Raw genomic sequence first — 26972 nt, 5'->3', positions numbered from 1 at the left:
ATTTTCTGTCCTTCAAGCCTCTATGGTTCACTCAGGATATCTGAGGGCTGAACAGCAGGTGGCCGTGTGGTTTTCTCGTTGAACTGTGGTATTAGTGCCTGAGGTCTTCACAAAGCCTGTTTGACACCCAGAAAATGAAACGTGCTCCCTTTGTGTAATACAGTGCTGGCATTATCTGTGACTCATTAATGCTTTGTGTGCTGTGCCTGCATTATGCAGAAGAGGTAGAAGCACCAAATGAAAACCAATTTTCATTGCCTCTCTGCTGTGTTGCCTATACTTGAAGGATGGCTGAAACAAGCCTCTGTTTGAACACGTGCTGCTCTGTGCAGCTCACTTGTATTAGCAAACCTAGGTCAGTCACAGTTCTAATGCTCTGTTCTGCTTGGATTTTGTTTACACAGGTTCTGCCTGTTCCTCTGCACTCCTCTGACAAGATGGTGTTTCGGAAACCACCAGATGGTGGCTGGGGCTGGGTCATCGTTGTCGTTTCCTTCTTTACTCAGTTCTTGTGTTACGGGTCACCGCTGGCGGTGGGAGTCTTGTATTTGGAATGGCTGGATGCCTTTGGAGAAGGGAAAGGCAAGACTGCTTGGGTTGGATCTCTAGCAAATGGAATCGGATTGCTTGCCAGTAAGTGTGGAAGCAGTACCTATCTTAAACTGGGATGTTTCTTTCTAATCGATGTTTTCATCTGTGTGTGGTTTTGGAATTCTATTCAAGACAGCTGCAAATGATAGAATGAGGATGCTGCATTTTTGTTTAGGGTCCAGATGGGTGAGAAGATCATAGAATCATAGAATCCTTTAGGTTGGAAGGGACCTCCAAGATCATCAAGTCCAACCCTTGAGCCATTAGGGCTCTAAAGTCCTCTGCTAAAACAGATCAGAATCTGTCAGGGTTGGAAGGGACCCCAAGGATCCCCCAGTTCCAACCCCTCTGCCATGAGCAGGGACACCTCCCACTAGATCAGGCTGCCCAGAGCCTCCTCCAGCCTGGCCTTAAAGACCCCCAGGGATGGGGCCTCAACCACCTCCCTGGGCAACCCCTTCCAGGGTCTCACCACTCTCAGGGGGAAGAACTTCTTCCTCATGTCCAGCCTGAATAAATTTATAGTTCTACTATACAGAGACTGAACAATATCATGGTAAAAGAATTATAAAAATATTACCCTTAGGAAAGTCAAAATTATTGTATTTGAATAAGCTAGAAAAAACAAATTCTGAGTGATAATTTTGTCTGGGGGCAACCCTGACCCTAAACTGTGAGATAATGGGATTTTTTTTTTTTAAATGAGGCTTTAAGACTAACATTTGCATTAGTGTCTTTAATATAAAAGCAAGCTGTTAGTCTGAAATGGTTCAAGTGCTTTAAGTAAAAAAAAAGTCAGTTAATAAACCAGTTACTCATTTTTCAGCTCTAGAAGTAAGCCCACCAGTTAGAGTGAGTAAGGGTTCTTTTCCACTATTTGTTTGAGGAAAAAACTCCTTTTGAAGCTTGCAAAGTTATGGGTAAAAGTGGCATTAAATAAAACCACTGTACTGGAACCTCTGCTTTAGTAAGACGTTGTCACTTGTAGAGTAACAGCAGGGTTTTAGGGAAATAAAACACCACTTTCAACATCTCTAGGTCCATTTTGTTGTTTTAATATCGAGCCTGGATATTGTACTGAGTAATTTCACTAACTTCTGCTTTTCAGAGATTCACCATGGGAACTACTATCTTTTTGCTGAGTCTGAAAAAAATTGCCTGTCAGCAGAGCAATTGCTGTGGGCAAATACAATCGTGTGGCTTAATGGACAAAATGAAGCTCAGGATTCTGAGGAAATCTCTCCTTAAAGGAAAGCTGATGTTCAAATAGCAATACAGGACTGCATAAAGACCACTCTTTTGTCTGACATTATAACTGGCCAAATACTGGCATCCCACTCCTTTTAGGGTTTTCTGTCATTAGGCAGAACACAAATAGGCAAGGGCAGGTGGATCATGAGAAGACTGTATTCAGTCCCAGGGTGTAAGTGGACAAAGGATTGTAGGCTGCTCTTCTGTCATACTTTTTTTATTCTCCTGCTTCAAGGGCATTAGCTGCTCTTATTAACAAATCAAGACCTAAATAATCTTGAGTGAGAGAATAAAGTGGGGGGAAGAGAAGGCTAAACAAGGTAGTTGCTGAAGAAAACCTTCAGGCAGAAGGGGATTGCAAGAGAAGGGTTGAAGAAGACCCCTCTCCCTGGAGACCACAAGTCTCTGACAAAAGCCTCAGCACCCTTTCTCTATATCAACACCATGCTAGTTTCCAGATTTTTTAGTGCCCTCTGTCTTGCCCCTGTGAGCAATTGTCAGGAGTGTGCTTTATAGCAAACAGAAACTTCTGTGACTTCACAATACAAAGACGAGCTCCTATTGCACTTGATTTTGGTATGGAGTGATTAAATTACTTGACAGTTTTAGAGGTTAGGAGGAATGTTGTCTGTCAGTGTACTTTCATTCTTCAGTTTGGGATTTGGAAGTTTATTAATCATTCCTATGTTTAGTGCCTTCAAAGAAAAGTACAGTGAGGAGCTTTTAATCGCATTGGTATTTATTAGAGTTGACTGAAAGCAAAGTATTTGTTCCCTGCTTTACCTGAAATGGAAGATCCCACTGTCTTATCAAGCTGGGATCTGACTTTAATGACAACTACTTTAAGTAAACTTGTTGACAGGACGCTGCAAGTATCATAAGGTCTACCTAAAACTAGAATGCTCTTGCCATGTTACCATTTTTCATGCAGTTTTCATAGCAGGCCTTTTTCAGCCTGGTGTAAAGAACATATGTGTTTTCAGAGCAAAACTGTTGCTGTCACATTGCAAATTTAGGCACTTTTCATGAACATAGGAAACGGGAATTTGATTCTGTTCTTGCTTCTGCTCTTGCAGGTTCCAGTAGTATAGGCAAAATGGGACCATTGTGTGTTGTAGCCTGTGTTAAGCAGCTGACCAAGCTACCTGATTTTTTTTTAATTAGCCTGTTTTCGTGCATGTGAAAAGATACTATCTGTAATCTAGTAACAATCTCCCCCAAGTAAGCTGATTTCAGCAGCAGTATTGCATGTGAGACTAGTAACAGGACAGCTTTACCTCAAAGCCCTTTGCTAGTCCCCTAGCCTTTTACTGTTCTTAACCTTCTAGTATTTAGAGTTCCTGACTCTTCTAGTTGTTCTTTCCTTTCTCCTCCTTTATTTTGGTTTCCAGTCTCTGATCTAGTGATCCAAAGACTTATTTTCAAGTATTGACTGTCTTAAAACAATCCATGTTGCATGCAGAAAATATTCCCATTCTCATTTGATTTAGAAGATGTTTGTTTAGAGCCTTCTCCCATCTGTTATAACTTTCCTCAGTAGTTAATTCCCTCCTGAAAATTATATAATCTTATGGTACAGGTTGCTTATTTTTCCTTTTCAGCTGACAAAAAAGGTCTTTAGGTGCTGGGTTTTGAAGTGCCCCTGAATTAGAGTGGTATATGTCTAGAGACTGCAATCAAATTACTTCTAAATTTTCTTTCAAGCCTGGACCTGGATACAGTCTTTGTGCTATTGATAAAAGAGACTTCTTCTCTTTTAATTAAGGCTCTTCTGGAGAGCCCTCTCCAACTTAACATCACCTTTTCAAAGCTGTAGATGCCAAACTGAAGAAAGAATGGCAGCTGTGATAGATTTGCAGGTACACACAGGAAATAGGTTGGTGTCCATGTTCTTAGGGAAGGCTTTTCTCCTTGATAGCACTGGAAATCACATTAGCTAGCTTCTGCAACAGTGGAAGCTAGGTCCAGTGACTTTGCTGTCTTAGTACTGTAATTTCACCAAAAAGAAGAAAATGTCCTTCTGTGTATGCCAGCTGGCACCAGAAAAGATTCTGTGTGTCTTCTCCCCTCTGTATACGTAGTCTTAAACATTTTTTGGACTAGATGATGCTGATGAGTCCTTTCACATTTGCTATATTGGTCTACTTTCCACAGTGTTTACTTCTGACTTCAGTGAAAGCTAAACTTAGACTCGTGACACAGAAACCCAGTACAGCACCTTGTTTATTGGGCTGAGCTTCCCAGCCACCTGGTGTTTGATTTCTGTCCTCTTGCCATGTGTTGAGGACTGAGCTGAACTGGTTCAGCTCCAACTGGATGAGGGAATGGGACAGGGACCTGGTTGATCTCTGCCTTGAAGGATGACTTGAGTTATAACTTTCTGTGATGTGCCCTCACAACGTATTGGAAGAAATGTGCCCGGAAGGGTGGAAGAGAAGATAGTGGAGGTGGCACATGGCTCCATGGATGATGTAGAGCTTGTTGCATAGGAAGAAATTAAGAGTTTAGCATGGTTCCCTTACTAACACAGGCCAGAGGAGGATATTTATTACCTTGCTGAAGATGGTGTGTTTCTCCTGCACCAAGTGTTCTTAATTTCACATCCATTTGGAGCCTGAAATTAGATTTCATCCATGTTACACTTGTTCAACACAAAACAGATAAAAGACCTTGGTGGCTGTAAGTGACACCACTACTGTTTGTAGTATGAGTTGACTCCACAGCATTTGGCATAGCAGGAGACACCAGTGATATGTCTTCAATTTCCACTTCCCTTTATTAATGGAGAAAGAACAAAGGAAAGACTCTCCCTTGAAAGGCATGTCTTGGTAAACGAGGTGTTTCTGCTGGTCTGAAGCATTAATTGATAAATGTTTAAAAAGTTTAATTTTGTCTTTTAAAGCAATAATTTTACAACTCTAAAAAGATCTTTACAGCATCTACGTAAGTTTGGGCATAACCCTTGCACTTGGGTAGTCCCCACTGTAAACCATGGAAGCCATATGGAGTTTGTGGGGAGGGAAGAGGGTGTCCCAGAGACTCCTGAAGAGGAGCTCCATTTATTTAAGAACTTTATCAGAAAGGACAAGTCTTTTCCATCAGTTGGGAGTGAGTTACTGTCAGTTTAAAAAGGTTTTTTCCCAATCTATATTCTTATCCAAAGTACATACATTTGGAGAATATTATGACCAGGTTTTAGCAATGCATTTAATATTCAGAAAGCATTCTTGCTTTCTGTCCAGTGGATTTTCCACAGAGTCCATGAGCATTGCTTCTATTCTACAGTTTCAACAGGCTCAGACAGATACCAGCAAGTAGGGTGGGTCCAATTAATGCAGGCGATAAGAAAAAGAACTCAGTTGTTGAGTATTGTTTGTTTAGCAGAAGGTTTTGTGAGTGTATGAGGTGAGGGAGGGAGGACTGTTGAGATGAGCCAGTGGAGGAAGGAAGTGTTAGCTTGCAGAGTTTTTCTCTTCATGTAAGAACATTGAGGAAGAGACTGTTGGTTCTTGTTGTCCATTGAATAAAACAACTCTGCACTCGTCAGGAGGTCAGAAGATCATGGTAGTAACAAAGTTCCTGTGTGAGCAGCAGATGGCTTGTTTTCATATCTCAGGAAAGACTCCTTGTCAGATCTGGGTCTCACTGAGGGTGAACTCTTTTATTTAAAAAAATTCATAATGAAAATACCAATGTACATATGATTCCTCCCACAAGTTCTTTTTGCTCTCTCGCCATAAAGATCTATTGTGAGAGCCCATCTTCTTTCTGCTGCTTCTTCCCATTTCATAGAATCATTTAGGTTGGAAAAGACCTTTAAGATCATCTAGTCCAACCATTAACCTAACTCTGCAAAGTCCACTGTTAAACCAGGTCCCTAAGCACCATATTTGCACAACTTTTAAACATGTCCACGGATGGCAATTCAATCACTTTCCTGGGCAGCCTCTTGCAGTGCTTGATAACACTTTCAGTGAAGAAATTTTTCCTGGTATCCAGACTAAACTTCCCCTGGCACAGCTTGAGTCCATTTCCTCTTGTCCTATCACTTGTTGCTTGTGAGAAGAGACTGGCACTCACCTTACTCCAGCCTCCTTTCAGGTAGTCATAAAGAGCAATAAGGTCTCCCCTGAACCTCCTTTTCTCCAGCAGCCCAGTTCCCTCAGCTACTTTTCACAAGACTTGTGCTCCAGGCCCTTGACCAGCTTCATTGCCCTTCTTTGGACCCACTCCAGCACCTCAATGTCTTTCTTGTATTGAGGTGCCTGAAACAGAACATGGTACTTGAGGTGTGGCCTTACCTGTGCTGAGTACAGAGACACAATCCCTCCCTTAGTCCTGCTGGCCACACTATTTGTGATACAAGCCAGGATGCTGTTGGCCTTCTTGGCCACCTAGACTCACTATTGGCTCATATTTGGGTGGCTATCAATCGACACCCCCAGGTCCCTTTCTGCCAGGCAGCTTTCCAGTCATTCTTCCCCAAGCCTGTAGCATTGCCTGGGGTTGTTGTGACCGAAGAAAAGGACCTGGCACTTGGCCTCGTTGAACCTCATACAACTGGCCTCCTCCCATGGATCCAACCTGTCCAGGATCCCCTGTAGAGCCTTCCTGCCCTCAAGGAGATCAGCGCTTCCTCCCAACTTGATGTCGTTGGCAGACTTACTGAAGGTCCACTTCGCCTCCTCGACAACATAATTGGTAAAGATATTAATTAGAATTGGCCCACATACTGAGCCCTGGGGAACAACACTTGTGACCAGATGCCAACTGGATTTAACTTTATTCCCCACCACTCTTTGGGCACAGCTGCCCAGCCAGTGCTTCTGTCCAAGCCATGAGCAGCCAGGCCTTACTGAAGCCCAGGTAAACAACATCCACAGCCTTTCCCTCACCTACCAGGCAGGTCATCTTGTCATAGAAGGAGATCAGGAATCTCCTGGTCCTAGGTCTAGGGGTCTTCTTGACGGCTCGTCTGCAGGGCCTGATAGTTGTATCACTGTCTGCCAAGCCCCAGCAAGTCATGTGCAGAAGAGCAGTGGCTGTCCCTGTGGTGGACTCTTAAGTCGTTTTTTTCCTAGAGTTGTCTGTCATTCTTACAAACTGGGCTGGTATCTTTCTTTGGTAGAGTCTGGTCTAGTTTTAAGATACATCATTTAGAAGGAAAAAAGCCCCAGGGATTTTATTTGTAAAAGAGGCAAATGTTTGTCAGTGTCTTCAAATATTATACTAATACCAGTGCTAACCCCTAGATTTTCTTGGCAAACTGAACAAAGTGCTGGCTGAAGACCCATCTTCTGTGCTTACTCTTGAGGCTTGCCACTGGAATTTTATTTTTATTTTGTTCACATTATGGTGAGAAATAGATTATCAGCAGAAGGCTCTTTCTGAACGAGAGTCAGCTAACAAAACCACTTCAGCTGCCTTGAAAAGCTGTTTCATTTGGAGCTGTACGTAGGCTCCCACCTTCTTCAGAATGTCCACTTTGAAGAAAAATCCACAGGGCAGGAGTTCACGGAGCGAGTCTCAGTCCCACTCTGGGAAAGCTGGGTGTTTGGTTAGCATTAACTGCCTTGAATCCATTGTGCTTGAATTGCTTTTTAGAGAATAACATGTTTGTGTACAGTGAACTCCTGTGCAAATACCATGGTAATAACTAAAGGTACTCTGCCTGGTGGAAGGCAAAGAAGCCAGCTCTCTGGGAAACGGAGAAGGAGAAGGAATGCAGGGAGGCCAGGAAAGAACAAAGATGCTGGCTGTCATGGGGGTTTTCCTTTGAGACTTTTTGTTTTCTTTTTGTTTTTCAGTGTGATGAGGGGAGTGTGAAAGCAGGGCCTGGTGTGAAGGGGAAGATGGAGCTGTTTTTCTTCTTGGCCCAGAGACCTATAATAACTATTTCAATACTTACACTGCTGCTCCTTCTTATGAACAGGACCATTGCTGAGCTGCCAGGTCTCTTGCTGTGTGAGATGACATGTTAATACTGAACTTACTGTAGCAGGTTCTTCAGTTTTGTGCAGGTTGTTTTGCATGTGGGAGCAAAAAGATCTCTTTGTACTTTCTGTTCTCCTTCGGGATTATTTTTGTAAGTGGGAGAAGCTGGAGGAGCATCTCCTTGGACCCTGTCAGAGATGCTTTTGATGGTGTTCCAGAGGAAAGTGTTCTTGTCAGATTATGAAGACATGTTTTTCAGTTGTTTTTCTCTTACTCTGGCTTGGGGTCAGAGGGTCCAGCCTGGCCTCAGGTCCTCTAGTAGCAATCGGTGCATTCTGTGCCAGTACCATCCCCCCAGGCTGGGCAGAGACCTTCTGGAAGTAGCTGTGTCAAAACAGCAGGTGGAAGGAAAATACTGTTTATTTTAGCAAGGTAGTGGGTCAGAAATAAAGAATAGAAAGAGTGCAAATTCCTCTGCTTAATTGAATTATGTTATCACTGCCTGATGTTCTTTTAATGTAAAAGAATTCTTTATGTAATACAGATTCAATCCTTTGTTTATCTTTGAATCCTGTGGCTTTAGGAAATGTACCAATCCTAGTTCGCCAGTTCCAGTAATTAATTCTAAGAATCAGCAACAATTTAACACCCTAATCTTTTGTTCTCAGCAAGTTACTCTGCCCAAGTAATTCTGGCTGGTTTTCATTCCCACAGCGTGCTGACTCTTGAGAAGCAGCAAGCGCTTACATCTTCCTTTTTCATTGTTTCCAAAATCCAAAGAGACCTGACTTCCCCAGAAGCTTTTTCTCGATTCTTCTTTACCTCTGACTCTGTGCCTGGATAATCCTCAATTCAGACTCGCTTCCCTCTGCGTTCCCTAGGAGATAGCTCTTATGTAGGACGAAAGTGCTGACCTGCTTTGCCTCTTGAGGATCGTTTCACCTGCTGGCAAATCTGTGCTCCTGCCTGCCAGAACTGCTTGTCCCGTGGCCGGTAACCACACGGAAACATTGCCTACATTCCCAGCTGCTAGCTCCCATCTGCAAACCTAGGCAAGCACCATCCTCAGCTCCAACTGTTGTTCACCCCGTATCACCTCTCTGGGCTCACCTCCCATCTGCTGGGGATCTCAGTTATGTGTGAGTCAGCAAGGACCAACCTTAACAAATGGCAGACTGCAGAATTACTGCTTTCACAGATTATATCGACCAGGGGAGTGTGTTTTTATCACTGCAAATGAGATACAGAAGTGGTGAGGTGTTTTTTTTTTTAATTAGTTTTGTTTTGTTTTTTAAATAATAGCATTCATCTGTGTATCTAAATTCTAATCTCTGAGATGTCGAGTTTAGGATCTCGGGGCCAATACATGAGTCTAGGTCTGAATGTTAGGAACTGCAGGGTTTCAGAGGTGTTTGTCTTTTGCAAGCCAAGTCACTTGCTAGTTGCTTATTTATGCAGGGCACCAAAGCTTGCACGCTACTCAAGACTAAAAGGTGTATTCCAGGTCACACAACTGAAAATGAATGCTTGCTCTACAACTTCTGTGAGGGGAGAACTGGCTGAGTAGAGGCAGAGTATGAATGTTGCATGTACTTTGTTCTTGTTTTGAAGAGCTAACCAACCAAGAAATATTGGGGAGGGAGAAACTTCTTGAGAACTTCATGACTTTTACTCTGGACATTCTCAATAAGTGCCTCTTGTTTTCCATAATTTTACATAGAAACCAAGATAGGTAATAAACAGTTATTTGGTAAAATACTGACTAACAGGTGCTTAATTCTCTAGGAGATCAGGGAAGAGCAGTGTTTGTTTTTATCTAGTCTATCAGCAGCTACTTCCTCTATGCAAGCACCAGGGGGCATTCTTACCATGATTGTGATCAGAAGTTACTCTTTTCCACTTCAGTTTTATAAATCTCATATCAAGATGAATACAGATACTGTCTTTCTGAAGCACAGTTTTTGGGCTCTGCCAAAAATACCTACTTGGTTAAAGCCTGGCTGATGATCCTGATTTCTTTGCTGTCCAAAGATGAAAATTCTTTGTAGAACCTTCATACGAGTCCTTAGGTATATAGCAACAGTATTGTATATATCATTGTATGCTTAAAGCATGTTTTGCTCACTCCCTCCTGGCTCTGGTACCATTTCGTGGTCTTGATGTTGGTTTCTCCTTGAGCAGAAACCTTGCAAGCCTGAACTTGTATGTTTTTACAACTAACTCTTTAAAAAAATCCTATAAAAAAAGAGTACTCTGAATTGTTGTTTAATATAATTATACATTTAAATAATTATTGTAAGAAATATTTCCATGGAGTGATTTTTTTTTAAATTTTTTTTGTTTAAATTATAAGTTCTTGCTGGTGCTGGTATTTACTAGGAATATTTTTCCTGCTTTATCTTTAGGTCCTGTCTGCAGTGTATGTGTATCATCTTTTGGAGCAAGACCAGTAACAATCTTCAGTGGCTTTATGGTGGCTGGAGGCCTCATGATGAGCAGTTTTGCACCTAACATATACTTTCTTTATGTTTCATATGGGATTGTTGTTGGTGAGAAACACTTTCCCTTCACATACATAGAGACTTTATTATTTTGAGTCTTGGTTTATGAATTTGAAATGGGAAACTTGTTCACAGGGGCAGTGGTAGTCTGGGACTTGATTTATCAAGGAATACTTAACTTTGGGATGGGGAGGGGTGTCGCTCAGGCAGGCTGTTGACATCTAGTGAAAGATAAAAGCAATGAATTCATCAGGATTTGAGAACAGTTTGTCCTCTGTTGACAGGTTAAAAGATGGAGAAGCTGAGGTTTTAACTAAGGGATGGAATTAAGAAGGTCTTCTGGAGGTGTGAAATGCCAATCTTAAAGCAATAACATCTCTTCTGGCATTTTGTCGTGTACTCATTCTAATTTGATAAATTAGAGCTCATTAGGGAACAGTGTTGTTCTCCACATAACTGGATTGAACGTAAAGCTAGAGGGATGAAAGTGCAGCTCTCCTAGAGGTGGTGACCTGCCCCTCTGTGCTGCAGAGGGCTGCTGTGGGTGGTTAATGAAATTAACAGTGTCAGGAGCCTGGGCACTTCTCTGGCCAGTGAGGACCCAGCAGTGTGCTGGCTCAGGTACAGTGCAGGAGGCTGCAGCTCTGCTGTTCTCTGGAGCTAGCCCGTGTTAACCCCTTCCACACAGCATGGAGCCTGAGCTGGTGGACTTGTCCAACCCAAGGTGCTGCAGCCAGGGGCAGTCAGGGGAGAGGGAGGTGGGGCGATGCGAGCAGCTCCGTGGTGTGGCTGGAGTTAAAAAGTGATTTTGTGCTCAGAGTGTGCTACTGTATGTTACCTGGGGAACAAAAAGGGGCATTCGTTTCCCAGAGTATTGAGTATGCTTTATTTCCCTTTTCTGCAAGGGCTTGGATGTGGTCTTTTGTATACTGCAACAGTTACCATCACTTGCCAATATTTTGACAAACGCAGAGGCCTTGCACTTGGTCTGATCTCAACAGGTATGACTTTTAGTTGTTATTCTCTCTAACTTTTTGACTCTGATACAGCTACCATCACCCTGGCAATAAAACCCAGGAGATTTTATTTTTTCTCAGTTACTTCCTGAAGTACTTCTGAAGTCAAAACATCAGTAGCAATGAAGAGATAAAATCAGGCTTCCAATAAAACAGTAGCTACTCTTGCAGGAGTGTGGTACAAGTTATTCATAAACATGAGAAAAGAATATTCACTAATGTGGAAGCAGACTCATGAGTAGCTTGGGCTGTTTGCCATGAGTAAAAAGAGGGGAAACTTTCCCTAGAGCTCTCCTTTCCCTGTTCTTTCTTACACAAGGTCAGAGGTGAAAAAGATTGGGGATACAGGATATAAATGCTGGATCATCATAACCTCCCACTAGATGTACCTTTAAAGGATTAGTTGAATTTTGGGCATACATTTTTAATGTTTTCTCCTTTCCAATCTCAGAGGAGCCTAAATTCTGCAGTCTTCCAAAAGCTCATCCCAGCTTTTTGTCCATATATGTTAAAGAGATCCCAGAAAAGTGAACCTCTGATAATACAAGGAAAATTCTTTGAAGGGTGCTGAGCAGTCTTTCTCATCCTTTCTCTGGGTCTTCAGGTTGTGTAATGTCCTTTATGGCAAGAGGAATTGCTAAATTCATGTACCAAGTAGGAACTATGAAAGAAGGCTGTTGTCCCATGCCTTGCTTTCTGTGTTGTATGGAGTCTTGCCTCTGATCTGTTTTCTGTGGCAGCTGTTAGTGAGGAGAGGCTTGGTCAGTACAGTCAACACAGTGAGATCCACACCCATGGAATAAAGGGAAACTTCTGCAGAAATGTTCCTTGGAATAATTTTCAGTGACTTTTACTTGGATTCCAGGTAGTTTCCCTTAAGGCCTGATCTTACTGAGCCCTAGTACCCGAAAGACAAAACAAGTTTGAATTTTATTTTTCTTCTCTTTAGCGTGGAATTTTGTAAAGGGCTTTAATATAACCTAGAGACTCTTCAGCAAATAATTTTAAAGTTTGTCTTTAAATTGACTTGAAGAACCAGTGGTTGGTATTTGTGGATCTGTGCTCACTTCATCTGAGAGTTTTATCTGTAAAATGGTGGGATTGCACAAAATGCTTGTGTTCATGGTAATTACTTACTCTTCAGAGTTTTCTTCCGAATAACAAGGCATGTTTGGCCCTGCAGAGCTTCAGAAATGCCTTTGGAGTACCTCACACCATGTGAGCCCCCCTCCTTAAACACCAAGCAGTCAAGGGCTGTTTCTAGGAAGGCTCTTGGTCTGGTCCTGCCTTAGAGGAGGGAGGTGGCAGGGAGGAGGAGAAAGGGGGAAGTGTTAGTGTGTGAAATTCTGTTAACTCCCAATGGTACCTGAAGGGATACATGTCTGTATGTGATTGCATGGCAGAAGGATGGCTTACGACTTCTTTGATATTTTCCATTGGATAGAGTATTGATCCTAGTTGTTTCTAAAGTGTCTGCTAGTTTTAATAGTCATAAATTGTTCAGATATTTTGAAAGGCTTTTTATTTTGTGGATACTCAATAAAGAAACTCTATCTTCAGGAGGGATGGTAACATACCAGTTTATTAGACTGGGGTGAGAGGAGCACAAATGACTTACCCTTCCTGTGACAGTCTATCTGTAGCTGCTGAACTGTAACAACTGTTTGTTAGTGTTGAAGAATGTTTTCAGTTCTGTTGAACTGATCTTATTTTCCTTTTATAGGCTCAAGTGTTGGACTCTTTATATATGCAGCACTGCAAAGAGAGCTTATTGAGCTGTATGGACTGGATGGTTGTCTGCTAATAGTGGGCGCACTCTCTCTAAATATATTAGCATGTGGCAGCCTAATGAGACCATTGGCATCATCTGAGTCCCCTCCACCAGAAAAAACATGTGGAGACAAAGTCCCAGATCAACGTTTTGTTTACCATGAAAAAGAAAAGACTGTTGAAGAAAATATAAGCATCCTTGAAAAGGGCTACTCTGATGAAAAATGTGCAAACAATATGCCTGATTACAAACAGGAGAACATTTTAAGTAAGAATGTACTAAGCTCAAGAAATGTCAATGAGAAAGACACTTACAAAAAGAAAGTTGTAGAACAGACAAACTTCTGCAAGCAACTTGCCAAAAGGAAGTGGCAGCTCTATTTGAACTACTGGAAGGAAACAGTGGTTCTTTTTAAGAACAAAGTATTTTCAGCTCTTTTTGTTGCCATCTTGCTCTTTGATATTGGTGGATTTCCTCCTTCTCTGCTCATGGAAGATGTAGCAAGAAGTGCAAACATTAATGAAGATGATTACCATATGCCCCTTATTTCCATTATAGGCATTATGACTACTGTTGGCAAACTGACTTTAGGAATACTGGCAGATTTTAAGTGGGTCAACACTCTATATCTGTATGTCACTACCTTACTAATGACAGGAGCAGCCTTGTTTGCAATTCCATTTGCCAAAAGTTACCTTACGTTAGCAATGCTTTCTGGGATCTTGGGGTTTCTCACTGGGAACTGGTCCATTTTTCCATATGTAACAACAAAGACTGTGGGAATTGAGAAACTGACTCACGCATATGGGATATTGATGTTCTTTGCTGGACTTGGAAATAGCCTTGGACCACCAATTGTAGGTAAGGTCAAGGGAGATACCGTAAAATGAACGTGAACTTGTCAGCACCAGAGAGAATTAATTTGCATGCCAGCAGTTCTACTTGGTCCTAATAACAATGAAAAGGTGAAATAAAAATCTTCAACAAAAGGTAAAGCCTGGTTCACTTGAGCTGGCCAAGCTGGCTGTGTTCTGGTTTTGGCTTTGATGAAACACTTTCCTGTCTAAGTGGTCACACTGCATTTTATGCTTGACCTTTTTTTGAGGGGGCAGTAGTGGGGGGAGGGTCCTTTTTAATGCTGTTTCTCTAACTTACAGTGCTGTGTTACACTGAGCTCCTCACTGACGTGCTTCTCTCTCATTTTCACCCTCAGGTTGGTTTTACGACTGGACGCAGGAGTATGACACTGCCTTCTATTTCAGTGGCTTTTGTGTCTTACTGGGTGGATTTCTTCTGCTCTTGGCAGCATTACCCTGTTGGAACACCTGTACCAATCAGAGCTCAAAACAAAATACTCCAAATACTTACTCCTACAAAGTTGCATCTAGTGCCTAGGTGACAACTGGAAAACACTTTGTGCTTTTTTATATCATATAGCAAAGTATTTTAGTAATTTTCCACTTATTTATGAAGCCCAAACATCCTCTTCCACTAGAAAAATTCCATTGTTGCTTGTCTGTTCAGTTCCTTTTTCTTCTCTTATTTCTTTTTTATTTTATTTTTAAGAACAGTCTTATTCTGTCTACTATGCACTGTGTTTTCAGCCTTTGTCTACTGTAATTTCCTTTTACCCTGTAAAGGGTGTGTTCTGCTGTATTATCAGCTATACTTGTTTTTTTAAGGGGAGTGGTTTAGAGGGGTGAAAACTTTGAAGCAAAAATGAAAGCCTGTTCCTTATTGGAGAAGGCTGGCATTTCTGGCTCCTTTTATAGGTCTCCAAGTTGCACAATCAGACTTTACAAAACAAAAAATTTGCCTTATTAGAATGTAATATTGTGGCAAGGTGCTTTTAACATCATGCTTCATGCTTAGATTAACTTTTTGACTTTTTAAAGTTTCTCCAGTTTACTATGAAGTGCCAACTGGGGGAGGGAGAAGAGGGGGAACAAACCCAACCTTGTAACTGAACTTTATGATGAAAGTGAAGATTCTTACTACCACTGCAACAAAGAACTACGTTTCTAAATATTGCACATTTTGTGAAGTCTGTTTATAAAACTGTTGAACCAAAACCTTTCAAACCAAGGAATAAATATGATTGTTGAAACCATGAAAAGAAACGCTGACTTGGTTATGCAAGTTCTTAATCTTTAGATCATCGTTGGAGATGTACTCACACAAGCCCTGTGACCTACAGCTTCGTAGGCTGAACCTCGTGCAGAGCTCAGTAGTAGAGCTTTCAGTAGAGTAGACCTGATGAAACAAGGGGAAAATGTGACAGCAATGTTATCTCTGCTCTGCCGTTTTTGGAATGAACACAGAAAATAGAAAAGTGAGTAACAGGGAGCAAGAAGCAGCATGGAGGGAGGGATAACAGAATAGGTATGGGGAAGCTGAGGTGGAAGGAGCAGCAACATTTGAACACCAAACAGGCCAGTGAAGAGAGCCCCTGAAATCCACCTCTTGGCTACTCTCTAGCTGCAGGCTAGCTCTGATTATGTGTTGGCTTTTTGCCTTTGTTTAACCCAGGGCCAAAGGCTGTTGTGACTAGGGGGAGTGCTGTGTGAGGTTGAAGTCTTTCCTGACCCAGGCGTGTGCTACAGCGAAGGCAGGATGACTTGGCTGGCTCTGCACTGCCCTGCATGCCTTGTGCAATAGCTTCTGCTTCCATAGCTGCTCCTGTGCCAGAGGTGTGCCTTGCTCTTGCCTTGTATATACAGAAATCTATCCACCTGTGGCATATGTGCTGTGTGCTTCAGCTTCGTGCTGTGGGCTTAAAGTCTAGTGGAGCACGTTGTGAAGCCTTGGGTGAGCTAGAAAGTCTAAGTCCTGAGTTAAATCCTCTATAGTTGCCTGCAAATGCCCATTTAGTTCTCAGCAGTACTGTGTGCCTCAAACATCTGCTGTGATCCTGACTTGTAAATAATCCTTAAGATAAAAAACAGGCCTGTAAGGAGCAACCTTCATTGTCAGAGTGCTATGCATAGAGTTACTATGTTTGCACACTGTTGCATGTGGTGATGGATAAATTTGGTAAGAGATGAAACCTCTCACATTCTAGACAGTCTTCAGAGATTAAAGGGGCTAGGGGCAGCTGGGCTTATCTCTGAATAGATCTGCCAATTATTCCTGGGACTATGGGTCTGACACCAGGTGCACCAACAGCCTGTTGGCTGCAGGTCTGGTCACATTCAGAAGCAGCAGTGGGGTGCACGAGTAGCAGGGTTTATTCATAGGCAACATTTACAGATTCTTTAAGATTGCTGGGGATAAATGCACTAAGCTGTGGACTAACTTTATAGCTCTAAAATATGATTGCAATCACAAGCTCAATTTCCCAGGAAAGCTCTCAAGAGTAGCTGAGGTTGTGAATCTCTCCAAAAGGCACCGCTGCTCCGGAGAGCAAGCAGGACAAATCCATCCATCTGTCCCTAAGATTTGGTATCAGATTCTCATCCTCAAGTTAGGTCTGAGATAGGCATAATATCCAAAATACTTTGTTATCTACTATTGTGCAAAATGCTGGGGTGGGATTGTGGTCAACCCATTTTTTTTTTCCAGTGCAGTGGCACAAAAGATTTATAAGTTTCTTGGTAACTTTGGCAAGAAGCAGATAAATGCTGTGATAAGCAGGAAATTGGGATAAGTGGAAGATTATCCACATTCCTCCTCAATGCCATGGCAAAACAGAGCACCAGCTCTTCACCCATCCTCTGTGTCTGTTCTAGTGACCAGATGTCTATCAGCAATACCAAGCTGCATTTCTCAACTGTTTTGTGCTTCCAACACACACCCTGTTTAGCAAGAGCGATATAACCTCTAAGTGGGCAGAGGTGGTGCCTGTAATGTTCCCTCTTCTGGTCCAAGGTAGGAAAAAACAGCTTGGCTTCAGACAGTTTTTGGTGACTTTGGTTTCACTTATGTTGGTTTGTGTTAAAACCTGACAAAAATAAAGATGCCATTAGTTTGTCTCTTATTTTTTTTCCTTTATTTACCAGCTGGATGTTACAACTGTGTGGATTTTTTTTTCCTGAATTGCTTATTCAATGCATATGGAAAAAAAAAATTGAGTATTCAATATAGGCATAAATGCAATTCCAGTTCCAAACTGGAGCCCTGGGTATCTGATGTGGATTTCCACCTGTTTTATGTTCTGCATGGCAGCTGTAGTTGGATTTCACCACATGTGTATAAAAGTAGTACCAAGTTTTACACATCTGAAAGAAACTGGCTATAATCAGGGTACACGTGCCTTCAGATTAGTGTGTTTTGAAGTCCCTCACTTCCTGCTAAAAATATATTCTGAGTACTTTAAATATGAAACGGATATTAAATCAGTTGTCAGTCTGAAAAAATTAATCTGGAATTAATGATTGGGCAATCCGTAGCACACTTTTGCAATGGAAATGGAGTCTATTATTAGGCAGCTTGATATGTTTGGAAATATGACTAGTGATCTGTGATAGTTTCCTGCTGTAACCTTACCCATCAGGAAGGAAAGAGCCCTGATTGTTGAAGAATTTTCTGTTGCTACTGCAAGCAATATGTGTTAGGGACTCCTTGCCCTCTCCAGTTAGCTGAGCGCTGTGACTGTATTAAGACCTAAAACTTCATATTTTGGTTTTTATTTTTTACTTCTCTAGTTTTGCAGGGTTCCTTTCCAAGAAGAGATTTCCAGAGATGCTGCAACTGGAGTATCTGAGAGCTTTTCCTCCTTCTGTCTGACACGCTTCTCACGCTTCACTCAAATTGGCCCATAGGTTTCAAACAGTTTTTGGAAGATGGCAGGAGAGGTGCAACAGGATTATCTGTGCCTCATTTCTTTCAAAAGTAGGTCATCAGCATTAACAGGGTGGTAGAGGTAAATAGGTGCACAGTTCTGCTATGTAGAATTAAATTCTGCACACTCATGAGTTTTATGGTCCCTGAAAAAACAGATTTGGAATGGAGGGAATGAAACACTTAAATAATGACTCTTTATTGTAGAAGAAAGTTATAGCTTATTGCATAAATTAATTAGTTACTGTGGAATCGGTCATGAATAAAACTTTAATTTTCTTCTTTGCAGATCTTGTGAAAATTTATTGTAGCTACCAAAACACGAGAAAAATGAAACTGCTGAATTTTATCAGATTGAAAATCTACTCCATGCCTTACTTGATGGTCTTTATGGTTATTTGCAAAAACAGATCACATTCCTTTGGTAGCTGGCTGTTAATTTGTCTCCATTGTGCCAATACTGAATTCCTGCCTCACATACTGACACTGGACGATGTGCTGAGTAAGGGCTATGGATCAGATGCTATAAAAATTGATTGAGATATTTACATAACGTTAAACTGTCATTGAGGTATTTTTTTTATTGGAAAGATATCTCACTTAAAGACCTTTCACATGTATTTATGGTCAATATGTTAAGCTGAGCATGATAATGATCAGATTAAAAATGGCAAAACAATAAATGATACCAAAATTGGGTAGGTATGTCAAAGGAAGTGGCAAAAGCTGCTTTCTCTTGTGAAATAGAATTCCTCAGATTCAAAGGAGTTCCTTCAGTGATGTTTTGCTGTAGACACAGTTATGCTGAAGGCCCAAGTTAAAGACTTGTCAGTCTCCTTACAAGAAATAGTCTTTAGAGGCACGTTGGTATGCTCTCTGTTTACCAAAATCCATTTTGCTTTTTGCTTGTTTTTTGAAGAAAGATATTTGTGCTTTTAAATGATGACGTGTAAACAATTTAAACAGTTCTCAGAAGCTGATACATGCATGCTTATCTTGTACAGTGCTGTGTCATGTAATGATTTCATTGCAGGATCTGAATCACAGAATTATTTGAGTTGGAAGGGACTTTTACTGTGTCCAGTTTTGGGCACCACAGGATAAGAAAGACATTGAGGTGCTGGAGCAGGTCTGGAGAAGGGCAATAAGACTGGTGAGAGGGCTGGAAGCCATGTCTTGTGAGGACTGGCTGAGGGAACTGGGGTTGTTTGGTCTGGAGAAGAGCAGACTGAGAGGAGACCTTATTGCTCTCTACAACTACCTAAAAGGAGGTTTTACTGAGGCTGGTGTTGGTCTCTTCTCCCAAATTACTGATGATAGGATGAGTGGAAATGCCTCAAGTTGCATTGTGTGGGGAAGGTTTTGATTAGGCATTAGGAAGAATTTTTTCACTGAGAGAGTGGTTAAACACTGGAACAGGCTGTCTAGAGAGGTGGTGGAGTCATCATCCCAGGAGGTGTTCAAAAAAGGAGTAGATGCAGCACTTGAGGCTATGGTCTAGTGGTTAGGGAGATGTTAGGAGGAAGGTTGGACTTGATACTAGAGGTCCTTTCCAACCATAGTGTAATTCTATGATTTCCATGATTGTTTTAAAGATCATCTAGTTTAACCCTGCTGCTGTGACGTAGTGATTTCAGGCTTCTCTAAACAGCCAATCTGTTTCTGGTTTGTTCTTGCTTTCATGGCTCTGTGGGGAAGGTTTTACTCCTTTCTTGTATGGCCTTATTGTAAAGCCTCACATAACAGCTTCTTCTGTTACTTTTCTTTTGCATGTCCATAGTTTTTTGCAACTTTATCAGTTAGCTTTAGCTACCTGTGTTCAACGTGTGGGGTATTTGTTTGCTTGGGTTTTTCTCATTATTATTAAATAATCACATCAGTCCAAGTTGACTTTATTAGCTCTATAGTAATTTCACGTTGCCAGAACCTAAAGGCCAGTATGTCTGAAATGAGCAACTGGCTGAAATTCTTGGTCAGAGCTATAGAAAAAGCATAAAATATGAGTGGTATGAATGCAGATGTGTCAACTTCTCTGCCTCCAGGTGCTCAAAACTTCATTTAATATTTTTGGGAATGGCAGTCTTGTGCAAATGTGATAAGGAAGAGTGAAGACAGGACAAACCTTGTGGCTCCAGGGTCTCACTGCTGTGCTTTCTTGCTGTTGGATCTCCTGTGTCAGGTGCAGCTTTTGTGCAGTGTAAGGTGAGAGGTAAGAGAATCACATGCCTGGAGTGTGAGATTTAACACTCTGGTACCTCCAGTCTCCTCATTTGGCATTGTGCAGTGGTCAGCCATGCCCCCATTCCTTACTGAGCCCCAGTGCCACTGCAGAGGGATTAAATACAACGAATGTTCCAGGCTGCAGTTTAAAGTTGTGTTTTCTGCCAGTGGAAGTGCTTGCTTAAGGCATCCAGCAGTGCACCACTGAGGGCTCTGTGCTGGAAATGCCTGTTTTTTTTTTAAACTGGGCTCAGATCTTTGCTTTGGCAGTGCAGGCTCAGGGGTGACTGCTAGCAAAACACCCCCCAGTGCACAGGGGGGTGAAGGAGCTTGGAGCAGTTCCTTTGTAAGCTGTGGTTGTGGTCCTGCCCCAGTTTAAATTAATGTTGGGGGTTTCCCCCCTTTTTTTTCTCACTGCAGGCTGAAAATCATCTAACTAAACTCTGCTCCTTTCCTAGTGTCACAGCTCATGTTGAAAAGCAAACATGTTTGCAGTGATTAACAGCAGTGACTAGGACATGTTGCTGAGTAACAAGATTTGTACTTACCCCTCTGTTTTGTAAATGGCCAGTGCTCTGAGCAACTCTATTTACAGATCATATCTAAATTGTGTGGGTTTTTTGTGGTTATGACTTTAAAATTTGATATATGGCAAGCCTCTCAAGTTGTGTTAGGTCACGCTGTCTTCTGCTGGAATCAAATTACTTTGGTGTTTAATTAAAATGTTGCTTGGTTAGAGCGGCTGCCTCCCTGCTTTGCATTACTTAGGAGACCGTCTTTGCAAATCAGGATAACTGAAATCATCTGGTGTGTCTTGAATTACAACAAATCTTGTGTATTAGGTTATGCAAAGCTTCCTAAAAATGCTTCAATTAATTAATGTTTGCTTTAAATAAAACAGGGTTATGTGGAGGTGCTGTCAGGGAGTAAGGGACAGAAAACTATGTTTACGAGACTGGGTTTGACAGTCTGGTATCTCCTCAGATATCAATTAAGTAGTCCCTGTTTTTGGTGTGTGGATGACCAATGTGGCTACCAAAAAGATTCCTGGGAGGGAGAAAGATGGGGAAGAGGGAATTCCTCCACTGAGCACAGAATTTACCTTGTTGCTTCAGAAAGAGGAGATCTGAATCTGCATAAGACGTGCTGACTTAGGGAAAACAGGGTTTCATCACCTCACCTGGAGCTGGAAAGCTGGATGGAGCTGCTGCTGCCATCTCAGTTTCTTTAGTGAGATCTCCCTTTTGAGGGTCTTCCAACTTTTTGATTTTTTTCTCTATTTTTTTCTCATGAAGTAGTACCACAGGGCTGCAGAAGGCAGTGTTAATTAAACAGAATAGACAGGAGCAACTCATTTGAAACAATGTTGAATCTGTAAGGACCAAAGGTATTGAAATTCTGTGCCACTGGAGAAATATAAATAAAAACCTGCCTCTGCCTTTTGCATGGGTTAGGGCAGTGTCTGTGGTGCAAGAAGATGCTGAAGCCTCCACTTACTGTACTCCTCCTTTTTTTTTCATCCTCATCTGTGCAAGCCAGAGGCAGAAAGAAGGCAAAGACTAATCATGTTTTATTTCTCTACAGCTCTTGAAAGATTTCTTCAAAGAGGTAATACTGTGTTGGAACTGTATTATTTATGCAAAGTATGTCAGTGTATGGTGCCAGAGATAATTGCTTCAGCTAGAGATTCACAGACCATGAGCTGTGTAGAGCTGCAGCTGGAAGCTAAGTTTCCTGTCTGCTGTGTGAAGCTGCCAGAAACCAGTGACCAGCTCGTGGATGGAGTCTCATGGGAGATCTGTCTTCTTGGGAGGATGATTTGGGCTGCAGAAACTGGCTTGGTACTTGTAGCTTTTGCTAAAACTAGTCCAACAGTTCAAATTCCCTATGAAAATGAGCAGAAAAGGAACAAACCATGATTTCAAAAACTTTGTGCTTTGCTTTTCAGCTTCCTGTTTCTTGGAGAAACAAACCTGAGATCAGCCAAAGTAAAAGAAAATTCTCCTCTATTATTTCCTGATTACATTTAAATGTGTCTCTGCAATTGCCAGTCAATCATCTGAGTTGTGTTGCTTAACCATTGCTGTAGTGCCTTAGCAGAAAGTCCAGGTGCCCTTAGCCATGCATGAGAATACCTGCAGCAGGGGCTGAGGGTTTGTTGAGTCAGTCTGCACTCTGGTGCAATCACTGTGTTAGCAACAGTAAGTTCTCCTGCTGCAGCCTACTTTGAAAGGGAGAAGATGCTGCTTAAGAGATGTGAACAAAGAATATTTCTGATCTTTCTCCCTCAGCCTGAAGAAAGTGAGATGAAGCAAGCACCAGCAAATGGCAAGGAAACCTGCACAGAATGAAGAATGAATTCTCTTCTCTTATAAATACAGGATTTTAGCCCAAACTGCTATTCTTATTACTTACTTTTTTGTTTTGTTTTGTTTTGTTTTGTTTTGTTTTGTGCAAGCTGCACTAAGAAGCAGATGGAATATTTGCCTTTCTGGCAGGGATGATAAGACTCTGGGGAGGAAGGATCATTTTTCTTCCTGAGATGTATTTCTTTCTGTGTTTTTTTTTTTCCAGTAAGCCATGCTGTGTCCACTGATGTATGGACTCAAGCAGGGAACCGTGGTCAGACTCTCTAGTTGCAGAACAGCACTTATGCCTGTGCTTAGTTTTTGCCTGACAGAGCCTTTACTGGGTACAACTATATCTCCAGATACTTTGGATGTGGTTTTCCTCTTCAATTCAGCCTGTGCATCAAAGCTTGGGATTTGGTTTGCTTTCACTCAGTTCCCTGAACAGAGAGTTCAGTTATCAGCCTCATTCATGTGTGGTTTGAACTTCAGGATATAGACTGAAATGAGTTTTAAATAATTTGTGAGGCCTGAAAAAGAGCTTTTCTTGCGTCATTATAATAGTTTTCAGCCCACAGTTATTTTTGCTGATGTTCTCCTCTTCAGCAGCAACAGCAAGATAGGGCCTTTAGATAATGAAGCAATACTGAATTTTGAATGCTGACCTGTTTTCCCTGGAGCAGCATCAAAAAAATTAAGAGGTTTAGGTGCCAGGTGGAGGCTAGAGGACGAAAATGAAATTCAAAAATGAAATTCAAAACAGGAAGCAGAGAGAGGCAGGGTATAATTCAACCTTCAGGACGTTTCACTCCAAGAGAGGAAGAGACAGTTAGTGACCTGTCACTTTCCAGTTACTTTCAGTTCTGCAAAACTGCCAGGGGAGCTTGCAGCTTTCTGCACACTTTCTAAAAGAAAAATGATGCTAGAAAGTTTAATAGGCTGGGGAAGAAAAAAAAAAGAGGCAAGTGAGCAGTCTGAACATGTCCTTTCCTTTCACTGGGCAGTTCCCACATGCCTGTAATTCGGCTCCCTGGGTACAGGCTCTGCTGAGCCACTGCAGGACAGCAACACATCCCTTGCCAGAGATGGGTGCAGATAGCAGGAAGCAGCTCCAAGCTTGCCAGGTGTAACCATGAGCCTGGCTGTGACTCAGGAGATGTTTGCTCAGGCAGGAGGGTTTGTGGCCTGTCTACTCTCTCCAAAAGCACAGTCAAGAGTAATGCGTGTAGCAGCAGGGGAGAGCTGCTTTCTTGTCAGGACAGCAGCTCTCCCTTTCTGATAATTTAGCTTGGTGAGTAGGCATTGTTGGTCAAAATATTGTGGTGGGGAATGTGTGCGAACCGCCCTATAAATCTCTACTATGGCTTTTAGCAGCTAAAATATAGGAAAATGTATATAGATACAGTAGTGATTAAAATAGAGACATGATTTTTTTTTCATGTCTCACTTCTTGCCAATGATTACCTAATACTTGATGATTTTTTTTTCCATGTCTGTACTTCTGTCTTGGTTGTAGCTCATATTGTTTTCTTTATTCCTTGTGTCTGAGACTCACTGTAGTTTCTCTACCCGCTCTATATATTTCAAAGTGTGTAGATTTTCAGAACCTACTAATATTTCAGTTTAAAGACCTCATGATGAATTGAAATAAAATATGCCAATGCTATGTGCCTAGAGTGGCAATGAAAACCTGTTTCAAAAGCCAGCAAGGCAGATTCATCTGATGGAAACTCATCCATGTGTATCTAGCCTTGACTAGTTTTCATGATAATTCAGGGATGGTTTCATGGGGTAAGAGCACAAGGGTTGTCAAGGCTGAGTTGCTGCAACTAATGCATCATAGTGCATTTGGCAAATGAGCATGCTGTTCCCAAAAGGTTACGTAGAGAAGGGAAAAAAATACATTCCTGAATGGGACAGTTTGAGCCAAGAAGTAGACAATGTAGTTTTTCTTTTTTCAGACAAGCTGCTAGGGCTTTTTATTGTTTCCAGTCCTACTTGTTGAAGCTATCAGCTGTGAAGTGTGAGAGGTCAGAACACACTCACTTGGCCTGTGTTTGTGAGTTTGTGGTGGTGTTTTATCCTATTTTTAAAGTCAATTAAATTGCAAAGTCAGGATGACAGTGTTCTGAATTATACCAGTGACTTTTCTCTGAGCTCCACACCCAAAACAAACTGTGCTTATCGAAACAGTTCTGAACAGTCTGTTGGAGCCCTCAATCCCCTGCTACAAGTCTCTTGTGCTCTCTTGTCTCAAAGTGCCTTCTCCTCCCTCTGCTCCCACAGGGTCCATCTGGCCCTTTTCACCCCACACAGTCCCTGGGTCCCAGAGCTGGGTTGGCCAAGAGCTGAGCTGGCTGAGGCACATGTGCTGCTTTGCCTGTCGATGAGCTGCAAAAAGCAATGCCACTAGATGTGAGACGTCCTCTGGGATGCTACCCAGTGGCCTTCTCCTCTACCAGGCTGACATTTATATGATATATGGGAAGAAAATGTTTTTAAAGCAGCTGAAATGACCTACAGGTTGATGACACGACCTGGTAATGTCCAGCGTTCTGGAGAGAACAGGACCAGTTCATGATTTTCCTTTATCAACAATATAATTTAGCAACTCCAGCAGAGCAATCACAGGGTCTGGAGTATTTACTACAGGTGAGACAAATTTATTGATGTTTTCATGAGCTGATTAATATATATTTATTATGTTCTCTGACCTTGTGACACGCTGGAATGGTTTTTCTTCTCTGCAGTTATCCACTTTAAAAAAAAAAAAAAAGAGAGAGAAAAGACCTAAACATTCTAAATGCATGAAGTCATCAACACAATTAAAATCAAGGGATCACAAATTCTGTTTTAGGATAACATGAGATACCAGAAGGTAAGCAGTGTGACTGAAACACAGCATTTATGGCAGACAATTCTCTAAATGAAAAACATAGTGTTGGGTTTTTTCATCAGCATTGTACGCCCACATGTCCTTGGGAAGTTGCTTTTGAAGTTGTCACTAGATAATGAGGATCATGTCATGGAGGAGCTGGCTGGCAGTTGCAATTGGATTGAATTTCTTTGCTTTAGGTCAACCTTTATGCATTTATTTATGAATCCCAGGGTTGTACTCTGGTCCTGAGTGTCCATTGCTCAAAGGCTGCCGCTGGGATCAGCAGGGCTGCTCTCCCTGGTGTTTACTTCTCATTCAGGGCCACTGCAGGCTCTCCAGCTGGAGCTGGGCCCTGGCAGGGAATGTGGCAGCAGGCCACATGCCCACCAAGTCTCTGCTCTTGCCCACCGTGAAGGGCTTTCTTTCCTCTTTGGCTGTGTGCTTGGAGGCTCCCGGAGCTGGGACGCAGGTCACTAGGTTAGCAGATCAGGCTGCTTGCAGCTTGGAAGGAAAACAGAAATGAACCATGAAGCCTTGGTTAATTATTTTTCTTGCTGCTATTGTGTTTTACTGCTGCTGACAATGGACTTACCTCTGCCCTCTCTCACAGGGATCCTGTTTTTCCTAGTGCTTCTGTAAAAAAAAAAAAAACCAACTTGTTTTCTAAGGAGGAAAACAAAACTTTTCTGTTTTTCTTTCGTATCTATTCTTTATGTTTTTGAGCCACCAGCAGCCCTCAGAAACAGCCCTTTCAGTAGCTGGAAGCCGTGCCCTCAGTGAAGAGTACAAAAGCAGCCCCCCACCGCTCCCCCAGCCTAGGCACTGCCTCTCCTCACAAGCCTTCCCCTGGGCCGCAGGATGTTGGAAGACCAAAAGTTTTGGCTTTAACTCAGACGAAGCCCCTGAAGCCAGGCTGGCTGCTCACACCACACTTCCTATTCATATAGCTGAAGTCCTGCAGGGACCGACTTTGATGCAAGGGTTGTAAAGGAAGGGTTTGAATCCAGTAGGAGCAGTTACATGTTCAGCTTGTGCTGCCTGAGGCCTTCCATGCTTTCTGCAGCAGCAGCGAGGAGAAGCCACCCCTCAGAACCATATTTGTGTGCAGGGAACCCCCCTGTGGTGTCCAGGGTGGGCTGCAGGCCCTGTTCTCTGGCAGGGTTTTTTTTTTAATATTAATTTATTTTAAATAAATTTTTATTTTCTAATTTGTAGTGGTTGCAGCATGGAGAGGACGTCACATACCCAAATGCCCCCTGTATCCTCTCAGCTACAAGCACTGCCAGCTACTTCTGGCACAGAGCAGGATCGATGCATAACTTTCTGAGGGCTGAAAAGCAAAATCTGGAATCAGCAGAGGCAGTGGTGAGGAATTTTTGTCCAGACATGAACCCTGCTCCCTAGGGATTTAGCTGCACCTGACTGGTGGAGCTGGACATGCCCTAATGGGAAAGCAAGGCCAGCACCTCTGTGAGGTCTCTTCTCAATTCAGGTGGGCAGGAAAACCTCAAATTGCATAGCAAGAAAGCCTTAACCCATAGGTTTTCCAGGCCTGGTCATAGGATCTTGTGCAGAGGTGGCAGGCTAAAAATCTGTGCTATTTTTTAAAGTAATATTCCCTTTACTAAAGAAAACGGAATTGCCTCTGTGTTCTGAGCTGAATCATAGAATGTCTGGGCTGGA

The 26972-nt window shown here is 42.1% G+C and overlaps 1 protein-coding gene across 1 annotated transcript; it reads left to right on the top strand.

Annotated features, from left to right (window-relative positions):
- Positions 1–437: 437 nt before the first annotated feature.
- Positions 438–14625, top strand: SLC16A9 (solute carrier family 16, member 9). The gene is made up of 5 exons (XM_008944482.1): positions 438–633; positions 10182–10325; positions 11183–11278; positions 13017–13925; positions 14278–14625. The coding sequence occupies exons 1-5, from the start codon at positions 438–440 to the stop codon at positions 14457–14459; spliced, it is 1527 nt and encodes a 508-aa protein (XP_008942730.1). The 3' UTR covers positions 14460–14625.
- Positions 14626–26972: the final 12347 nt, after the last annotated feature.

The sequence above is a fragment of the Merops nubicus genome, unplaced genomic scaffold (assembly GCF_000691845.1).
Source record: "Merops nubicus isolate BGI_N331 unplaced genomic scaffold, ASM69184v1 scaffold600, whole genome shotgun sequence".
In the NCBI taxonomy this organism is placed as follows: domain Eukaryota; kingdom Metazoa; phylum Chordata; class Aves; order Coraciiformes; family Meropidae; genus Merops; species Merops nubicus.
This window is presented reverse-complemented; position numbering and strand designations above follow the sequence as displayed.